Here is a 19,663-nt window from a genome sequence, read left to right as displayed (position 1 = left end):
GCCAGCAGCAGGTGCTGAAGCCACGAGGAGGAAGAGTCCCTCGGGCCATGAAACAAGCCTTCATCTGCTGGCAGCATTCCTCCAAGGCAAATATTGACAGTGACACAGTCCCTACGAGCAGTGAGTGAGAGCACTGCTGCTCCAACAGACCAGCAGAGTGCTTTTCACGGATGTAAATAAAGCTTGTGTTGCAGGGGGCCTAAGTGCCTGGGCAGAGGGGTTCATTAAGAGCCCTTTGTCTGCAGTTTGCTCGCTCTGCTCCTCTATAGGAGGAGCCCAAGGTGGGCACTGAGGGTGCAGGAGCAGCAGAAGGTGCCTGTGGGTGCTGCACTGACCTCAGGAAGGCCCAACCATGTGAGGAGCACGGCAAAGCTCTCAAAGAGACCAGAAACCCTGCTGCAAGTGGGATGGCAGAGAAAAGCAGCTGCAGAGCAGAGGAGCAGTGGCTACACTGCTCTCCTCTCTCTTTAGCGCGTTGTCACCACACAGCAGTCTGCTGCAGCTGCTGGAGCAGCACCCCAGTCCCATCCCACGGCCACCTGCGCTGGAGCAGAGCCCCATCCTGCAGCTGGGAGCTCACAGAATCAGAGCTGGGGGAGCCCTTGAATGCCTTTAGCAGACAGATCGGAAAACCAGCAGACCACACACTTCTGTGAGCCTGTCTGCTCCTAAAGAACCACCGTGCAGAGTCAGACCTCCAGGGCATGGAAGCCAGGACAAAGCCTGCCCTGCACGCAGCACCCCACACGCTTACCTTAACTGCTTCATTAAGCATGATGAGGGTTGAGTTTCAACTCAGGAAATAAGTGCAAAACTCCTGAGAGAGGAAAAGTGGGAGTGTAAGGAAGCCATAAAGGCAGACAATTCCCACAGATGTTCAACATCAATCCAGCCCACTCTTCTGTGCTCAGACATTAGAACTGTGACCATGCAGCTTGCTCCAGCTTAGGAAGCTTTATAAGCAGCACTACTTTAGCAAACAAACACTGCAGGGACACCAGCAGTCTTTACACATTTGCATCAAACTCAGAAAGAAGAATGCGTGTCCCGAGTTCATTCCATATAATAAATAAAGCTTTTAATATGGTGAAGTTTGCAAACAAAATCCACGGCAGGGACGTTTCACCAGTGCAGAAATTCAGAGACGAAAGGAGAAAGGGATGAACCTCAGCCACGGGATGGAGAGCAGTTATTTGTGAGCCCCATCACCCATCTGTCCCCGCAGGATCGGGGGAGCAGCGCCACCCAGAGGCTCCTCCAGAGCAGCTCTCCCCAGCACGCAGCTCGGCAGCCACTTCTCCCCTTTTCATCTCACATATCTCCACTTTCATCGCTCTGCTTCAGCTGCTCCAAGCCAGAGACCAACAGATCTCACCGAACAATAAGCCCAGATTACAAAAAAGAAAAAGCTCCAGCAACTCTCAGGGCTAGAACATAAAAATAGTATTTTTAATAGCTTTATAGTTGGCACAGATGGCGTTTGAATTCACCACTTTTTGTTAACAAACTATGAAACAACACATTGTGCAGTTCCAGAGAGGGCAGCTCAGACTGCATGTTGCTTTTAAACCACGTAGCTACAACAGGCTGGTGTTGGAGTTCACTCTTTGCATTTATAGTCAGAAAGTAAAACCAACAGCTAGACTTGATTGCATACACAGAGAAAAGCCTAGGAAGGATGTTTCTGCTGGCAACCAACGCCTCCTCTCAGCAGCACACAAAAACCCAGAGCACAGAGCTGTAACAGATTACATGAGACTTGCTGAGGTTACTGCTGGCTGGCAGAGCTTCTGCTCAGATCTTGAACAGTTACCACAATGAGAGCCCTGTTTCCCTCCTGCAAGAGGGGTCAAGGCCAGACCAGCACTTCAAATGCATGTAACCAATGGGAAAAGCCTGTAACATCCATCAGAAAGAACAAACACCAGCTGAAAAGTCCCACACTTGCAATCTGCAACCAAAACATCAGGCCATGAACTCAAAACTCTGTTGTTTACCCATCCTCGTGTGCTTGTTATTCATCCTCTGTTTAAACGGATGCCATCTCTTCAGCACGCTCAGTGTCACCACGTGCTACAGTACCAAGCATTGCTCAATAGCCACCCCAGGCAAAGGAAACACTTACATGTCTCTCATGTAACTTGTTTAATGAACAATGTAGCCCTGAATGACAACATAATGACCCGCACTGCTGAGGATACATCTTGTCCAGGAGCAACTCCATCCTGACAAACATTCGCTCAACCTACTTATCCAAAAGTCACTGTTCAGGACGTGCCTGAAGTAGCCAAGATTCTACAGTCATCTTCAACCTTAACTTCTCTTATCATTTTTGGCTATAGACATTTCCAGTTTCTATGGATGCTCTCTAATAATCACAATAAATTACGAGGCGTTTCTGGCCTCTGTTCTGTTATGAGGAATTCCTTCCCCCTGCCGTGACTTGGAGCTGGCAAGGATGGAAGTAAGAATGCATAGTGAGGTCTCCTATCATCTGTCCTCTACTGAGGCCACTTATTTTCCCCATCTAATGACCCCGTGCCGTTGAGGCCTCTGTTTTGCCTTCAGTTCCAGCAGGAGCCTTACCACCATCTGCCTTGTTGGAATAATCGCGCTCTCCAAAAATGGTGCTTCCGATCCTGACGTTTGTGGATCCAACCTCAATCTATGGAAGGAGACAGAAAGAAGGAACTCAGCGCAGGTAGATGGCTGATCTCGATGCTCCCCATCTCACAGAAAGGCAGCTCCCTCTCTGACAGAGAAGAGGGGGCAGAAGGAAACGACTTACTGCGTGCTGGAAGTCTGTGGACATGCCCATGCTCAGCTCCACCTTCTCAATGGGGAGATTCAGCTTCTCACACACTTCTTGACGCAAAGACAGCAGCACCTAGAAGGAAGAAGAGAAAAATCACACATTCGATGACATTTTGGATATGTTTTCAAGGTTTCACTCATTTCTGCCTTTTTTTGAAGCCTCCCTGACACAGAAGGTGAAGGTCCCACACTCCTCTGATGCTCGCTCTGCAGCACTGAAGGCTCCCCACTACAGGCACACACAAGTCTACACAACCAATTACGGCAGATAAAGAAATGCAGAACCAGTTCCCCTTCCTGACACAGCCCTATGCACAGTGCAAGAGGCTGAAGGAATAATTATCTTCAGATAAAAAGCAGGACCAGAGGATTCAGAACAAAAACTGCTGCATAAGGTGCACTGTTGATATCCTGGCTACAGCTTGAGAAAAAAGATGGGACAAAAAATGCACAAGCGTCAGGCATTTGCAGAAATGAGCCCATCACTTTATTTAATACTGATACTTCACAGATCTGTACCACTCTGAACCAGGTCTGTGCTTCTATTGGCAATCTACAATCAGATTTATACCCTCAGTGTAATGGGAGGCCAGCCAACAGTTGACATTTGCTTCCAAAAATCTTACCTGGAAGTCAGGATTTGGCCCCTTGCTAAGGTCATGTCCAATGCTGCCAATTGTCATCAGCCCCACAAATTCCAGGCTTGGACACTTGTTGATTACGTGCTCCACAGCAGCTGCAGTGTCTCTGGGAGGCAGGCCATGCTTACCTAGCAAAAAGTAGGGTGATCTGTGCCAAGTTCCGTGACAGAACTCCCCCCCACAGCCAGGCAGAAGCTAACTGATGGTTAAGTATCATCTCAGCAGAGAGAAACTCCTTAAGAACACAAACCAACACATCCAGGTTGCTTCTTTTATCAAGTCAGCAGGACAGATCTGCACATCATCACAAAAAGTGTCTGCCACTTACTGTCTTCTCCACTGGTGTTGACTTGCACCATGACTTTCAGCTTCTGAGGTGATCCTTTTTTCTGCCATGAGCTGTTGACTCTGTCTGCCAGTTTCACAGAATCCACTGTTTCCAACATGAACAGGTTAGGGACAGCTAGGGAGAAAACACAGAGGCTTCAAGCTGCCTGTGTAACATAAGAATAGTTATTCACAGTTGTGCACAGCTAGCAGCAGACTATGGCAAGAGATAGCAAAGTGAATCAGGACTAAAACACAGGGCAGCACCAAGTTCTTTCATTTGCTAATTGGCATTCTTGCTAGCTTGCAATTATCAGTACTCATAGGTGACAAAGATGGTTATTATTTAAACTATAGGAGAATACTGCCCATAGGACACCAAAAATAAAGATAAACAGAGCTTACCAATCAGCTTGTTGACATTACTTTTCTGCAGATGGCCAATAAAATGCCACTTGATCTCTGGACAAGACGACAGAATCTGTAAGCAAAAGGAACGGGTGGGTCTGAATGAGGATTCCTCCTTCTTTCACACAGCAATTAGGTCCTGCTTTGCCCACAAACAAGATACCAGATATCCAGTCTTCTTCTGTTTACTCTGAATAGCACAGCTCAGACAGCACTTGTGTGCACTGAGATTGCTTCACGCTCCAGAGAGAAGCAGGGCTGTGGCAGCAGAAAGTTCATTGCAAGGTAAGTGAGAAAGGCTCTTTTCTAAGAGAACAATCACAAAACGAACTGCTTTCCCCAAAACAAAGATGTTACCATTTTAAAATGAGGACTGTGCCCGTCTTAGGGCAGAGATCATGAGAGACAAAGTGCCGCTCAGACATTTTATGACTAAGGTGCATGTATTCATATATTCACAGAGCTATATATTCACTGGAGCTTGCAAGACAAGTAGGGGGAAGAGTGAAGAGGCACAGAGTTAAGAACAACCTTCAAAAAGCACGGAGATTTCAGAAGTCGATTTAACAGCCTCCATCACCACCTCCCTACAAAAAGCCAGGACTTCTGCTGGGCAGCCTTCAGGACACAGATTTGTGAGGAGGAATAACACACACACACAAAAAAAGCACGCACTTACTCTGGAATCCGACGCCTTTTCTAGCAGCTCCTGAACCTAGGACAACACAAGAAGATCTTGTTAGGACCACACGGTGCTCCCCCTGCATACAGCACAGCCTGCACTCACGTAGTTCTCCCCAAAGCTGCGCTGCCCGTGGCTGTAGGCGTCCAGCACCATCTCCGCGGGCTTCGTCTTGCTGACAGCCACCAAACGCGGCTGCACGTCCGGGAGACCCTGCGGGAAGAACGCTGAGTGCCGGGGGCGGCCCTGCAACCCCACTCACACCGCGCTGCTTATGGCGGTAGGCCCGTTGCCATGGAGACGGGCGGGCCGCCCTAGCGATGCGGGCTTGCCTCCGCGGCTCGCAGGCCTATCTCCGCACGCAGCGCTTCTCCCTCCGAACCCAAGTCTCCTCAGAGCTTCAGCAACACTCACCTGCGGCCTCCGCGCTGCCGCCTGCTGCACCTGCTCGGTGACGGCCCGCAGCGCCAGTCCCAGCCCTTCCCCGGCTGCCATGCCCGCTCTCCACATCCCCGGCCGCCGCCGCGCCGACTTCCGCCACACACGCGTGACGTTCCCGCCCCCCTCACGGCGGCCAATCCAAAAGCGCAGTCGCCGCCGCAGACCAATGGCAACAAGGGGCGGGAAAGCGGGGCCGCCATGTTGGGAAGGATGGGGGCGCCATTTTGGGGGGGGGGGGGGGGGGGGGGTCATGGCGTAGAGTGCTGAGGGGAAGGTCAGGCGGGGAGGCGGGGTGTCCGCAGCGCCCTAGGGCTTTAGAGGCTTTCTGCCGAGCTCTGGGGAAGCTTCCTGTCAGTGAAGGCAGTGAGAAAGGAGAAGAGGCCCGTGCTGCGCTCTCAGTTTGGTGTCTGCACGTACAAATACACCAAATCTGCACTGCAAATAAACCAAATCGTTGCCATCCGCATCCAGAACAGCTGCTGTAGGGCACAGCTCTCAGCATTAAAGTAAGCAAATCAACCATAAAACGGGCTCCGTCGCTCGCCCCATAGGCCCTATGTAAACCCAGGGCTGTGCCATGGAAGCCCACAGCTGTGGGGCGCAGGCAGGCAGTGCCAAACTGCATGGAAGGTGCCAGCTGGAAGCCATCAGCCAAAATAATTCCCTCATGCACAGAACTTGCCCTCCCAGCACACCCGCCCCCCAGCTTTGAGAACCAACAGTTTTTACACAGCTGCTCCAAAAAGCCTGGCAATTATTTTCCTGCAGACTTCACTTGCCAAACTTTTGTGACAGTGATTTTCTGTAGTTCTGCAACTCCATACCCTCCCACAGATGTACTCCTGGTAATGCCTCCCTGCAAACCCACCCTCTCATCGTGTTAAAGGCCAATAAAACCAGACCGTGATTAAAATTGAAGGCTATTTTATTGTCATAGCAAGTATCAAAATAAAAAGGCTTTTAAATTCAGTATACAGATCCACAGCTGCACTGGTAAAGCATCACCGTGCCTCTGCCAACAGTTGTAGCAGTGCCAAACAGCAAACCTGTGCTTCCTTGTTAGGCAGAGCTGTTTCAGCAGTTAGATCTTCCTTTTGAGACTGCAAGATCACGGAGATGACAGAATGACAGCGAAAGAGAGAAATGGGATAAAGGTTTACATGTAGTGACACACCTCCTCTGGAAAAATTAAGGAAATTACACATAGAATGAAGAACTCGAATGAAAAGCAACAATCAACCCTGGCCTGTAAGGTCTGGTATAATTTCAACTTTGTTCTTGCTTTTTTGTTGTTGTTAATCTGTTAATAGGTTAACTAAATTACTTGGTTTTCAGCTGGTGCAGAACCACAAAGGTTCCAAAGTGTTCTAAAAATGCAAGTTTGAAACCAATAATACTGGCTACTCCTTCTATTCTTCCCCTTCCTCTGAGAAATACTTCAGCAGTAACGTTTTCAATTTAAAAACCATAAGACCTATTTATTCCAAGCTATTGTTTTACTGTGAACTCATACGAAAACATCCTTTGTTAATACTTGGTTTCTTTGTGTCCCCTCATTAGTGAAAACACTTTCACAAAAAGCAGGTTTTACTTACTAATGGAAAACCTTAACACGAATGCAAAATAATGCCAAACAACTGAGATCACCCTAAAAGTTTAAGTACTGTTACCTCACCCCTACATTTCTGCTGTTCTCTGCTCAACATCTTGCAGAGACCTATTTAGAAAAGTGAGCAATATTACAGCCTACCTCTCAATGCAGGTTTTATGACCACTGTGCTGTCAGCCTGAGGATGGAACTATCCTTAGCTTAAGATTTTCCAGCAGATACAAAGATGACATAAAGGAGATGGGACTTTTCTCCAGCAGAAACTGACAATCTCTTTTATTTTGCATTTTCAAGTATCAACTGTAATTCTTCTAACAGGGAAAATAAAACTGAAATGAAAATACTGGAAAAAAGCAGCGGAAATTAATGAGATTTCTATCTTAGTGTAAATTACTTATTTAAAATGATTAATGCATTAAAAACACTGAAATGTGAAACCAAGCTTCGTAAGCAGCAAGCATGTGGGGCAAAAGATCACAAATTCAACAGGTTGGTCCTGACCAACTTAGTGCTTATGCTTTCATCATCTCATAAGGATGCATTGGCTGCGAGCTATAACAGCAATTAATAAGCAGGCTCTCCTGCCAAGTATCAGATGGATTTGGGGGGGGAGAGGAAAAAAAAGTTTTCTAGCCCTGAACTTTTACCTTTAACACCCCCTCAAGTTTTGCACATGTAAAACAAAAGACCTCTTTGCATCTGGTAAGTAAAAAACCAATCAGTTTTCTGAAATGAAAGGTGCATCACACCTCAGTGTGCTGAGCAAAGAATGAACATTTCTCTTTCAACAGCCCAGAAAAGAGGTTGTCATTTTTTGCCCTGTGATTTTTTTATTTCAGAATGGTGCTTTGAGTCCATTGCTCCTAGGAGATCTTCCTCTCAAGGTCCATTCTGAAGAAAAAAAAAAACACCCAGGTACAACGTTCCATTCATTTCAGCTTCTCTGAACATCCTCCAATACAACACTGCAAATACTGAAATTCCACTGGTCTCACAGACCAGCAGAGGTACTGCAGTGACTGTGGGATGAATCATTCAAGCAGCTTTTCACTAGCAAGGCTTTTTGCAAGGTCAGGGTCCCTGAGACAAGAATTGCATTCTCTCTGCTTTTTTCTGACTATGACAACTGTGACGAGCACCGTGCTTGCAGCCTGGTTTCACCAAAAGTTCAGTTCAATTAGCCACTGGCAGGCACTGCCTCCACCAGCACATCTCAGCCCCTCAGCCAGCAGATAAACACCAACTCCCCTCCTCTCCTCTCCCCAAATACGACCAATGGAAAAGAAACCAGTGTTAAAACGCAGAAAATGAGCAGTTTGGGGCCACTACCTGTGTGACACGTGGTCTAAGGCTTACATCTCCCCCAGGGTAACCTGCAACACTTCAGCTCAAGTGCTGTTACTGTGCACAAGGTTCCAACTGCACTACTGAAAAGAAAAACACTTTGGCTCAGACCTCAGTAAATGGTAGTTTCATGGTTTTTTTGCTACACCTTGCAGGCAGGATGGGCCTGCAGTGCACACATGGACTGCCAGCCCCATTGCCCCAGGCAGCGACCCACCGTCTGAGCAATGCCCTGAAGCAGACATGGGTAGTGTACAAAAAGTCTAGCACCTTTTTAAAGTTGGTTTTTTTTTCCTTCTCCAAGGGTGTTTGAATTAAGCATTAGAAATTTCCAACTAGAAAATAAAAGGTCATAGCAGCAATCCCCCCTCCTGCCAAAATCTCAAAACTTCCAACTGCTACCAACAACCTCAATTAACTAATTAACCATCTAAGCTGGCTGCAGGACAGATAGCCTAGCTAGCCTCTCTGGAATCACTGGGTTTATCAGCCCATTAGAAGGGAGAGGTGCATCTAGCAGACATATCTGGAGCAGATTACTTAGCAGTTACCAGAAACACCACTCCATAAATACCAAAGTCATTGTGTCTAATTGTCATACAAAAGATTGAGAGGATTACATTTTATCTCTTTCAGTACAGGAAAAGGGGAAAACAAAAAAAAGGAACTTCCCAGTTCACGTTTCTTTTGATATAAAACAAATATAAACGTTTCTTTTCAGTTGGTGTTATGAAGCAGTTTTGTGTCCTCGCTGGGTCCTGCCCCATCCTCTTCATGGATTCCTTCTGCCAGTCCCTCCACAAATTTACTCTGGCTACCTGCATAGTCCATGAACATGTTGGGAATATCTTTGCCAAAATAGATCTTGCTGTTTGCTGCAATAGCCTTGTATTTCATCAGCTGCAAGTACTCGGGAGTTAACTTCAGCTGCACAAAAAGAAAACAGATCACCAACAGCTCAGACTCATTCATAGGCACAGGAGGCATCTACCTTTCCAGAACACTAGTGGGCATGCTCACCCACTCTCAGCTGAAACGATGAGTTCCCTGAACAATTCTCTCTTTCAGCACATCTAAGCAAAGTCTCTGAGCCCAGGGATTGAATGGGGAAATGAGAAAGTGATGGAGGCAGCTGGGGAAATGTTCAGTCCAAACGTATCACAGAGATGGAGATGCTCTGAAGCACATAACTCACTGAAAGCTGTGGCAATGCAAGCTACTAGAACTGCCTTTTTTTCCCCCCCCAGAGTGGATTGAAGAGTCTGTTCCACAAGGCAGAGATCACTCTTTCAGGATAATGACATTATAAAAGAGTGAACGGAATATCTAACTGGAACAGAACTTGTGCACAACCACCTCAGACCCTCCGTCCATTTCTACTGACCCTTACAACACAGGAAATCTTCCTGCTGGGATGTCCTGGGAACCCTGATGTAGACAATAATGAGTCCAGCAGTTGCATCCATGTATTTTCTGTCTCTAGGGTTTCGTTTTTTTACAGGAACAAGGCTTTGCCAGGCTAATGAGTTTGGTGAATAGCATCTCCATTTGTTCTTTACCTGAATACTTGTTTACTTTAAAGCCTGTCACTCTGCAGATCTCCCCCCTGCCTGGGTTACTTGCTAGCTTGCAGACTGAAATGGATCAACATGTCTCATTACAGCAGCATGAAAGGGCAACACAGAGAGTGATATTCTTTCTACAGTGGGAGTCATGGCCCCATTAGCATCTACCAGATCTGTCTCCAGTCGTAAACCAGATATTTCATGTATCCTGACACAAATTCATCTGTCTGGAGCAAAAAGTGAATTTGCAAGTAAGGACATAATTGTTGTTTCAGTCTCAAAGATAACTCCTCTGTCTTTGTTTTGCTTTTTTTGACCAAAACAACTAGACACAATGAGCAAGAAGCAAAGACAGACTGCTCTGCTGCTGAGTACTTCTATACAGCCTAATGTAAGGAGCTCTGCTTCAAAGCCCAGCATAAGGAAGTGATACCTTGTTAGCTTCAGCTACTTTCATAGCAGTGTAGCATTCAGCATCAGCTCTTGCCTTCTCTCTTGCAAGAAACGCAGCATCTGGAAGAAAACATATGCTCCCATATTCAGATTTTTATTTCCAGTCACGTTAGCACCATTTACAGCTGGAAGATTTTTAAAGCAGCAAGCACCACATCTGAACTGTAAGGGACACAACAAGGGGAAGAGGGAACAAAACTGGAAACCCAGAAATGGGATCTGCCTTTACATCTAAAATGCTACAGGATGATAACATTAAATAAATTGTATCTGCGACTGAAGACCTCAAAGCATTTTATAAACATGAGGTTTTTATTACTGTCCTGTCACACAGGCAGAGAATGCTCTTTCTTCTCCAGCCAGCCACTAACTCTCGTGCTGCAAACAAAACAACTGTAGGGCTGCAAAAGTGATATTTACCCCTGACATTTGCACAGGACTCCAGGAACAGCACAGCAGTCTGCTCTGCAGATGAAGTCTGTGGCTGTGAATGCAATTCCCCAGATGGGGTTCTGTCTGGGATACTGAGGTTAAAGCTCTGGCATGCAGGGGCAGGCAGCTTTAACCTTTCTAGGCTCTGCCCCACAGACAGATGTTGGCAGAGCTGTTCTGCTGCATTATCAGTGTCAAGGCCCTGATCCCAAAGGACACTGAACCTCCCTGCTCCTAACAAAGACATTTAAGGAAAGAAACACTTCCCTTCTCTGTACTGCGTTCCTCTTTTTGGCTTCTGACTTTCTATCTGTCAGATGACACCGAAGTGATGCCAAGCCATCAAGTTAAGGCTAAGATGAGTTTAATCTGGCTGGTTTGATGTGATCTCTTGAGATTCTTTCCATAAAAGGGAGCCACATATTTGTAATACATGTTAATTTGGATCTGAGAATTGCACAGCTGGATAATCCTATTTGTTTACCTAGATTAGTGGGGAGCCCTGTGAGCAACAACACTTAAAAACAGGATGGTTTTCCTGAGACTTCCTCTTTGGGCTAACAACTACAGTAGTGCCTATCAGGGACACTAAAAAGAATGAAGGCCTGAATCCTCTACAAGCATAGAGCTGAGCTGAAGGCCTGACACACATTTATAAGAAATAAAAGCTTATTGTACTTCTGCAAATAACTTCATAATGAGAAGCTGCTGATCTGTAAAACTCTTAATTGGCTCCTCAGTGGACCTCTGCAAAGGCTGACAGGACCTACAATGAAAGGAACTGAAAACAAGGCTTTGCCACTCAGAGCTGGAAATGCAGACCTCTTTTCACATCCTAGAATTTGCTTGGTAAAGCACTGCATTGGATGAGACATCTTCTTAATTTAACAGTACAACCTCCCAGAGAGATCACCATCACAAAAAGCTTTAAGAAACACACTCTGTAAAAAAAAAAAAACCCACAACATTCCTATTCCCACCTCTGGTCAAGTCTATTTGCTAAATAAAAAGGTCAAAGAAGCAAAATGCAGATTAAACAGAAAGATTACAGAACCAGAAACGACTCAGACCTGAAGATTCTTCAGATAAGTCACCATACAACATTTTCTTATTGTTCATCACTCACCTTCAATCTCTGAAATCCGTTTCTCTGTTTCTTTTTCCATCACTTTCTGTCCGTAAGTTATTTCAGCAACTTGGGCTATTTTTTCTGCCTCTGAAATTAAAAAGAGCACGTCCACATTGTCATCACAGTCTTCCTATTGCCAAAGCAACTTCACCTTCAAAAGCCCTTCCTACCCTCTTCTGGTGGCAGTCATTACTAACAATTTTCAGCCCTCACAACGTATCAGCCTACATTTGTGGGCAAAGCTGGAACCCACTTGAGTTTCTTTGGAAGAGCATCAGATCAGCAGCACAAAGATGCAGCAGAGAAATCACCCAACACTGAAGCAGGTGCATAACTCCCTTTGTTCCCAGTTTGGTTTCTGCTTGCTGCCTACCCCACCACAAATAGCTACTGCTGTCAGACAAAGCCATACAGACCAATGAGGGCCTTCTTCCTTTCTGTCTCTGCTTCCTTTTCCACCACCTTCTGCTTCTGTGCTGCTATCAGCAGCTTTGTCTTCTCGCTCTCCCTGGGGTGGAAAAAAGACAGTTATAAAATGTCAGCTCACAAAACAGCTTGGCCAACCACACCACCATTGGCTCAAACCTCCTTCAAGTACATGTTGAGAGCCACAGAAAGTGAGAGCAAGAACCTTCAGAGCCTCTTGCTAAACCAAGATCTCACGTGACAGCTTATTTTCCTCCATTTGGACGCACACAGCTTTGAAATCATCATTCAGTCCAATGGATGTGTGCATTTTACATGCTAAAGTCTTCTCCACCTTATCACTTTGGGCACATAAAGTGTGTGTGTACACATACTGAAAAGAACATAAATAGTCTGCTCCTGCTCCCAATCAGGGAAGGGATTGGAGCCAAGAGCAAATCTTTCTCAACTGGATTTATGGCAAGAGATAAGAACACACTGATTGAGGATTCTAATGTGACCTTATTGCACATGACTTACCAGGACAGCAAAAGGTCAGGCAGAATGGATGAGAGGGAACTGATTCTAGCCTGTGCAGACTCTGTTGGCAGAGTGCTCAGAGAACATAAGCATTTCTGAATAATTGAGTGCAAGAAAAGGCAGCTGGCTCACAGCACTGAAAAGGGATCAGTATGTGAAGTGCTTTTAAAGAAAGTTATTCCAAAGCTTTGCAAGTCTTCAGCCTGTTGAATCAACAGTTTCTCCATCCTAGTCAAACAGCAGGATTAGTGGTGGAATCTACCCACCTGCCACTCACTCGCATGCTCTGTGAGGCCTTTTTAAAATAGAGCCAGTGTCAAGGGGAAGGAGCCCTTGGGCAAATAACTACTAAGTGTTCAAGATGGAGTAACACCCTCAGCAGTGACCTGCAGCCACTTACAGACACGAGCTTGTCTGGTGCAGCCTCACCAAAGCTGTTCTGAATGGCAGCAAGGCAGCACGAGGCAGAGCACAGGCCACTCTGATTCAGTGCATGCTGTGAAAACACATTAATCTGGATGACCGACTCCTTTTGGTAACACAAAGGTGCAAGTCTCAGGCACTTACATGAGCTCATAATTCCTCCGGATTGTTTCAGGGATGTTTGGCTTTGTAACTCGAACTGCCTGGAAAGAGAGACAGAAGAAAACATAGGCAAGCAGCCAACAATCAAAAGGCAAACGGCCCCGAGGCTGCAGAGGGTGGGGGAGCTCACACTTTGTGGTGAGCTCTGCCAGACAAAGCTTTCACGCTTTTACATGCTCTGCAGAGCAAACGCTGGACTGAATGATCTCCTGACAGGAGGAACAAACTGGATAAGCTAGGATTGAGGGTATCACTTAAAGAAAGCCAACAAGGCAAAACTAAGAGGGGACAGAAGGACATTCTCATTCCTCACGTTAGCAAAGCCTGTACTTGCAGGGAATTTTCTAAGAGCTACATCTTGCTATTTCCTCTTAGCCCTTACCCCTCGTGATCGATGCATCTCCAAAGACAGCCCTGATTACCTGTATAATTAATCCAGGGGCCATTGTAGTCAGGTCTTGCTGCAATGCCAGTTTAAGGTTTTCATCGATCTGATCTGGTGGAAGGAAAGAAAGGAGGTAAGAAATGTAAGTTGATATTGAAATGCTGGGCTGAGAAACACCATCCCTAACCTCAGGTGTCGCTCACACCTTTTTCAGCATGTCAAGCAATGGTGACCAATGACAAGCAGTTGGGAAAGACTAAAGAAGTGTGGCAAGCATAAAATGAAGTCCTCTTCACTTTTCAATAACTTACAGTTTGGATTTCCTTTGAGCCAGAAGCAGCATTGTTATGGCAAAGAATCTGTGCTCTAACTCACTTCCATACTGATACCTTCCCAACTGGATTCTGGAGCAGATCTGATCCAGCTAAACCTTGAATGATTAGGAACTGCATCTGTGCCAGCAGCAAAGAGAATGGAAAGGCAGAAACGTAAAATGGCTGCATGACTTATTTTAATAGGCTGCAACAATTTCAGTGGTAAAGCCTGTTTGGCTGAATGGATAATGGTTTATTCCAGCATAGCTAAGAAATTTCAAAAGGAAGCACAAAACAAAACCCTTCTTCAGTGAAGAGTTCTAAGGATAGCAGTGTTTCCAGTTGGGGCCTGCTGAGAAATTCAAAGGGAAAATAAAAATGTAAGAGCCTTGAAAGTGATCACATTGCACTCCTTGATTATTTGCTTTGGTCCCAGTTTAGCGAGCTGGAACTCACACTCATAATGAAGTTCAGCCAGGAGTTTAGGAAACAGCTGTTATCAGTTTCCTGCACCTGCTTGCAGATGTGGGGGCAGAGAATGACATAAGTCTGCTTGAAATGGGCTGTGCCCCATTTCAGAACTCCGGAGCCAGAAAACTTTCAGCTCAGACTGAAAGAGTTACACAGGGGTTTATACAAGTTCCTTCTGTGCAAATTGGTTGTCTTGAGTCCATTTCAAGCAGTTGTCATCAGCAGCTGCTGACATCTGGAGCCTCCATTGACAAAGAACCAGCACATTCACCAACAACCCCATAAAGGAACAGGAGGCAAACTGAGCCTTCGTTCTGTATTTCGTGCAGAGGCCCCATCAGAAAGGGGATAGCCAAGCTTCTTGGAAAGCCCTAATTAAACAGAGAAGTGGTTTGCAAACACCTTGTGCTCTTTCAGGCCCTTGGCACTGAAATCTCAGCCACTAATCCTGTACAGTTTGGGTCCAAACCGTTCACAGCAACACTTCATCTGCAGCCAGCACTGCTGTACTGCCAGATGCTGGAAGGGATTTCTTCTCACTCCAAAGCCATAATGAAAACACTCAGCACTGGCAGAGACTGGACAATTTCTACCAAGAAACCACCACTTTTCTTCAGGCTGTCTCTCATAATGCACTCCCAGTGTTTGTGCTGCCTGATTTCCCACTGCTCTGCAGAGAGGGAGGGAAAGTCAGCAGGCCCTCATCACACAGCTCTGGTTTGTAGCACTCACAGCACCCAGGAACCACAGCAACGTGCACAACACAAAAATCATCAAGCTATTAAGACAGGGAACACTTCTTTTTTTTAAACAGCTAAGAACAAAAGACTGCCTTTTCCATCTGGAATAGCAAATATTGCAACTGACTCAACCAGCCACATTTGCTAAACACATATAAGTCAGCAGCATTACTACTCCCTTCCCTAAACTCTGTGTTGCTTCTGACAGGTTTGGGCTTGTTTTTTTTTTGTGTGTGTGTAATACAGTGAAGCACTGTAAAAAGATAAAGTGAGGTCAATATAACTGGTTAACAGCTGTGACTCCAAACAGAACAGGCACTAGATGAATATGCAAGAAGCTCCCCAGCTGAAACCAGAGACTTCTGTACCAGCAGACAATGCAAATAGCTGGCAGAGATGTCATTCAAGGAGCCATCAATCCAAGAGTGAAAGGTCAGAGAAGCAGCTCACCAAACAGCTCGATGTAGACCTCCTGGAGCGTGTGGACACTGCAGAACTGGTTAAGCTCATGGTGAATCTTGTTGAAGATGAGAGCTTTGTCGTAGTCAGCAGTGTAGTTCTTCACTATGTCATATACTGCAAAGGAAGTGCAACTGACATCAACAGCTGGGATAGAGAGAGGCCACAGGGCGGGCTGGGTGCTGGCAGCCTGAGTTTATGGCTCAGTCACAGCAGCAAGAAACACAGTGATGGGCTGCAACAAGAAAAGCACCCAAAAGAGAAGAGGCTGCACCACAACCACTTTCTTCTGGGGAGTTTTAATTACTGCTGAGATTTCATCACACCCCAACCAATATCTGGTCACGTGCCTCGCAAACAGGGTGACATCTCAGTAATAGCAACCTGCTCTTGATTATCTGCAAATCACTCACCAGCAAACGCACAGGGTGTGTCTGAGTTGCAGAATACACAGGCTGAAAGAAGGCTGCACAGGCCCTTCTGTGTCACATTCCAACCTTCTGCTCTCTGCCTGTTGCACATCTCGTTATTCAAATTACAAGATCCTCACTGAAGCATAAAGCCCAGTAGGGCCATAATAATAATAAAAAACAAAAAGAAGCAATGGGTGGCATTCAGCTGTCAGTGAAGCAACCAGTAGCAAAGAACAAGAATGTGCAAGAAAAAAATAAACAAAGTGTTTGGTAGAGCTGGTTTAAAACCCAGAGCTCCACAAGGCACAGAGCATGCAAGCACACAATGCTTGCAGTACTGCTCAGCTCCAAATGAACAGCTTTTGCCTGCTAACCTCTTCTGGCACTAGCAGGAGAATAACCACCACTCTGGATGGCAGGACGCACAGGGTCACAGGGGAAGAACTCACCTGCACTCTGGATCAGGAAATTCACCACCTCGATTCTGTCAAAGTAAATCATCACTCCTCCACTGCAAAAGGAAGGAAAATAAAATTAAAAAAAAAATAAAAAAAAAAAATAGGGGAAAGCTTGCAGGAGGAGGAAAGCTCTGCCCTGCAGCCAGAGAGCCTCTGAGCAGAGCACACCCCCCTCTAGTGGGCTGAGCACAACATTTACATCCTTCTGTGCAGCACAACTGCGACAAGCCCCAGTACAGCCCCATGCCTGGCACCACGCTCTCGGTTTATCCACAAACTGGATCATTAAACGTGAGCCCAGGCTTAGTGACCACCATATGGAAATACAAACTGATTTCTTCCCTATTTCCATCCGTATCGAGCAATCCACGTCCTTCCCGTGATTCAGTTTAGGCAAGAAGAGTGGAAGCAACTAAAAAGATTTGTTAACATTCAATTAAATTCTACAAAAAAGAAAAATAAGATTGAAACACGCTCTGAACTCAACCACAGTGCAGTTTCCTTCTGAGATGGGACCACACCAAGAATCAAGTTCCCAACTCCTGCTGGCACCGCATGCAACAGTTCCATACGTGGAAGCTCGGGGGAAACAAGTGGTGCAGGGACACTGATACGGGCAGCACAGAGCGGGACAAAGCATTAAGGAGCCTTTCGCTGACTTTGTGCGGGGGGGGGGGTGGTGGGACACAAAGCGCAAGCCCAGCCGGGGTGCCAAAACCCCGGGGGGGAGGAGGAGGGGGAGTAAAAGGGATGAAAAAGGCGTTCAAGAAAGCCGAGCACCTCACCTCGTACCGCACGGAACGTTTTTCACCTCATCGGTCTGCAGCGTAGTCTGAAAACGACGGAAGAAACGTTCCTTCGAGAGCAGCTCCTCACCGCACCGCCGCGGGCCCGCATCTCACCCCCAACCCCGCAACCCGGGGCGGCACGCAGCCCAGCCCAGCCCCACAGCACCTGCACTGACTTGTAGGACGTGATGAAGGGCAGCATGAGGTGAAAACCCGGCCCGCTGGTGGAGGTCAGCAACGCGCCGCCGCTGCGGGGAGAAGCGAACAGCGACCGTGAGCGCAGGCCCGGCCCGGGGATGAGAGAAGGGAAGGCGCGGAGGCCGCTCACCGGTAGTAGACTCCGATGTGACCTTCCTCGATCTTATGGATGGCGGAGAGGAAGGCGGCGGCGAGGAAGCTGAGGACGAGAGCGGCGATGGCGCCCAGCTGGGCCATGCCCGGCCTCGGCACGACGCGGCGCTGCGCCCGCCTTCCCGCAACGGCGCAGCTGTGACGTCACTAATGCGCGCCGCCGCCGCGCGCCGCCAGAGGGCGGCGGAGGAACGGAGTCCTCAGGGTTGTGGGTTCGAATCCCGCCCGCGGCAACACGCACCGAGCGGCTCCTCGGCACCGCAGCCCCGCTGCCGAGCGAGGTACTGGTGGAAGACACGGGGCTCTGTCCCACCCCGTGTGAACCTCGTGTCCAGGGAGCCACTCTGCAGGAGGTTCTCACATGAACTGAGCCGCTGCTCTCATGCGGGATCACCATTTGTTGCCCACTGTGTTGGGGAAGGGCATCACCAAACCCCAAAGTCACCCCAAAGTCACCCCAAGGCCGCCCCAAGGTCGCCCCAAAGGGTTTGCACCCTACTACCAGCCCACGTCACCCCTTCTGCCCAGCAATCAGCACTCTGCTCCCACTCCGGGGACTCTCAGCCATCCAGAGTGAGGAAACGCATTACATTCCCACCTCTATAACTGTTGAAGGGGGCTTAAAAACATAGAGGGATCGTAAAGTGCCAATAAATAGTCTAATTTCATTCTTACATTGATAGATCTCCCAGGGTTATATATCGCAAAGCTGTCAGAAGGGTTCGGTGCTGTTCAGAAATAGAGAGTGAAGTATCTGCTCTATCTGTCCAAATGTTACAGCTCTTAAATAAGTGCAAAAGGCGCCCGAGATGAAATACTCTCTCCATAAGATTTTTAAAAAATGCTTGCCCAGATTTAAGGCCCTGATAAAATGTATTAAATCTTTAAAGGTTTTAATGAATCTCGTATGTGTTTCATAAATCACAAGCCTCTGCTCAGCCCTGCTCAGTTTAATAAGAGTAAACTAGGAAATTGCTCCGAGCTGAAGCAAAATGCACTCATATAATATTGCAAAGTAATAGATGTTTAAATGTGGGGTGTTCTGGCTCGCAGGAGAGGCTTTGCTGCATAACATGGGCACTATATCATTGCCCAGAATAGGAAACCAGCTGCGGCCACGTGTTTAACAGCATCAAGATGTGAGCGAGCACAAAGGTAAATATTATTTGTAATAATCCTGGAAAAAAAAAAGCAAAAAAAAAAGCCAAAAAAATCATTACTCCTCCACCTCAGGCCAGGAACATTCAGCAGTGTCTGCCCCAGCAGCACAGACTCTTTTACAACACCAACAAATGCTTCACTGCACCCACACTCCAAGCCTTTTCAGCTCTGCCCATTCCTCCTTATCCCACAGAAGTGAAAATCTGTTGGGGATTTTACTGCAAAAACTGAGAGGAGTCTGAAGGTCTTTGAGACAGTCCTGTCAGCATCGTCACCCTCAGCCCCTGCCACCTGCTGCCTTGCACCAGGACAAGATGGAATGGGACAGGACAGGGCAGGACAGCACGGAATGGGGCAGCCAGGATGGTCCCAGTGCTGGCGGCACCAGCCCAGCAGGAGGGAGGCTGAGACCCACTGTGATTGCTGCGTAAAAGTCTGTCCAACCTCATTAACTGTCACAAGTAACAATACCAAGCTGGCAATAAAGGCAATTTCGAGCCTGTTGGCCATTAATCACTGCCTGACAGTTGTGAATAGAGGTGGAAAAACTCTGTCCCCGTGGTTCCTGCTTTGACGTTTAAGGTTACCTCATGTGCAGCCGTGTGGGGAGCAGTGGGGTGGAAAGATCACACTTGTTCAGACCCCATTCCTGTCCCTATCCCCATCCCATCCCCATCCCATCCCATCCCATCCCATCCCATCCCATCCCATCCCATCCCATCCCATCCCATCCCATCCCATTCATCCC

At 47.1% G+C, this 19,663-nt stretch overlaps 2 protein-coding genes across 2 annotated transcripts; both read right to left on the bottom strand.

Moving 5' to 3' along the window:
* Positions 1-1,428: 1,428 nt before the first annotated feature.
* Positions 1,429-5,382, bottom strand: LOC122169233 (pyridoxal phosphate binding protein). Its single transcript, XM_042835216.1, has 8 exons — positions 5,287-5,382; positions 4,978-5,085; positions 4,870-4,905; positions 4,188-4,263; positions 3,784-3,918; positions 3,441-3,583; positions 2,789-2,887; positions 1,429-2,665 (listed from the first exon to the last, which is right to left on the bottom strand). The coding sequence occupies exons 1-8, from the start codon at positions 5,380-5,382 to the stop codon at positions 2,528-2,530; spliced, it is 831 nt and encodes a 276-aa protein (XP_042691150.1). The 3' UTR covers positions 1,429-2,527.
* Positions 5,383-6,220: 838 nt separating this feature from the next.
* Positions 6,221-17,861, bottom strand: ERLIN2 (ER lipid raft associated 2). Its single transcript, XM_042835236.1, has 11 exons — positions 17,732-17,861; positions 17,570-17,651; positions 17,401-17,447; positions 16,607-16,668; positions 15,736-15,861; positions 13,798-13,871; positions 13,358-13,416; positions 12,262-12,353; positions 11,843-11,932; positions 10,265-10,344; positions 6,221-9,193 (listed from the first exon to the last, which is right to left on the bottom strand). Exons 1-11 carry the CDS (start codon positions 17,836-17,838, stop codon positions 8,984-8,986), a joined length of 1,029 nt encoding a protein of 342 aa, XP_042691170.1. The 5' UTR covers positions 17,839-17,861; the 3' UTR covers positions 6,221-8,983.
* Between the last annotated feature and the right edge of the window lie 1,802 nt (positions 17,862-19,663).

The sequence above is a fragment of the Centrocercus urophasianus genome, unplaced genomic scaffold, assembly GCF_019232065.1.
Source record: "Centrocercus urophasianus isolate 14NV4802_14NV808 unplaced genomic scaffold, USGS_Curo_1.0 seq_50, whole genome shotgun sequence".
In the NCBI taxonomy this organism is placed as follows: Eukaryota; Metazoa; Chordata; class Aves; order Galliformes; family Phasianidae; genus Centrocercus; species Centrocercus urophasianus.
Note: the sequence above shows the minus strand (reverse complement) of the source record. Positions and strands in the feature narration are given on the sequence as shown.

Bases quoted from the DNA above. Each gene is read 5' to 3' on its own strand.
- LOC122169233 (XM_042835216.1), bottom strand. From the start codon at position 5,382: ATGTGGAGAGCGGGCATGGCAGCCGGGGAAGGGCTGGGACTGGCGCTG. The intron at 2,888-3,440 runs GTAAGATTTTTG...TCTTCCTTCTAG, and splicing joins GGCCAAATCCTGACTTCCAG to GTGCTGCTGTCTTTGCGTCA. The intron at 2,666-2,788 runs GTAAGTCGTTTC...CTCCTTCCATAG, and splicing joins CCACAGACTTCCAGCACGCA to ATTGAGGTTGGATCCACAAA.
- ERLIN2 (XM_042835236.1), bottom strand. From the start codon at position 17,838: ATGGCCCAGCTGGGCGCCATCGCCGCTCTCGTCCTCAGCTTCCTCGCC. The intron at 10,345-11,842 runs GTGAGTGATGAA...GTTTTCTTCCAG, and splicing joins ACGGATTTCAGAGATTGAAG to ATGCTGCGTTTCTTGCAAGA. The intron at 9,194-10,264 runs GTATCACTTCCT...CTTTTTGTGCAG, and splicing joins AAGTAGCTGAAGCTAACAAG to CTGAAGTTAACTCCCGAGTA.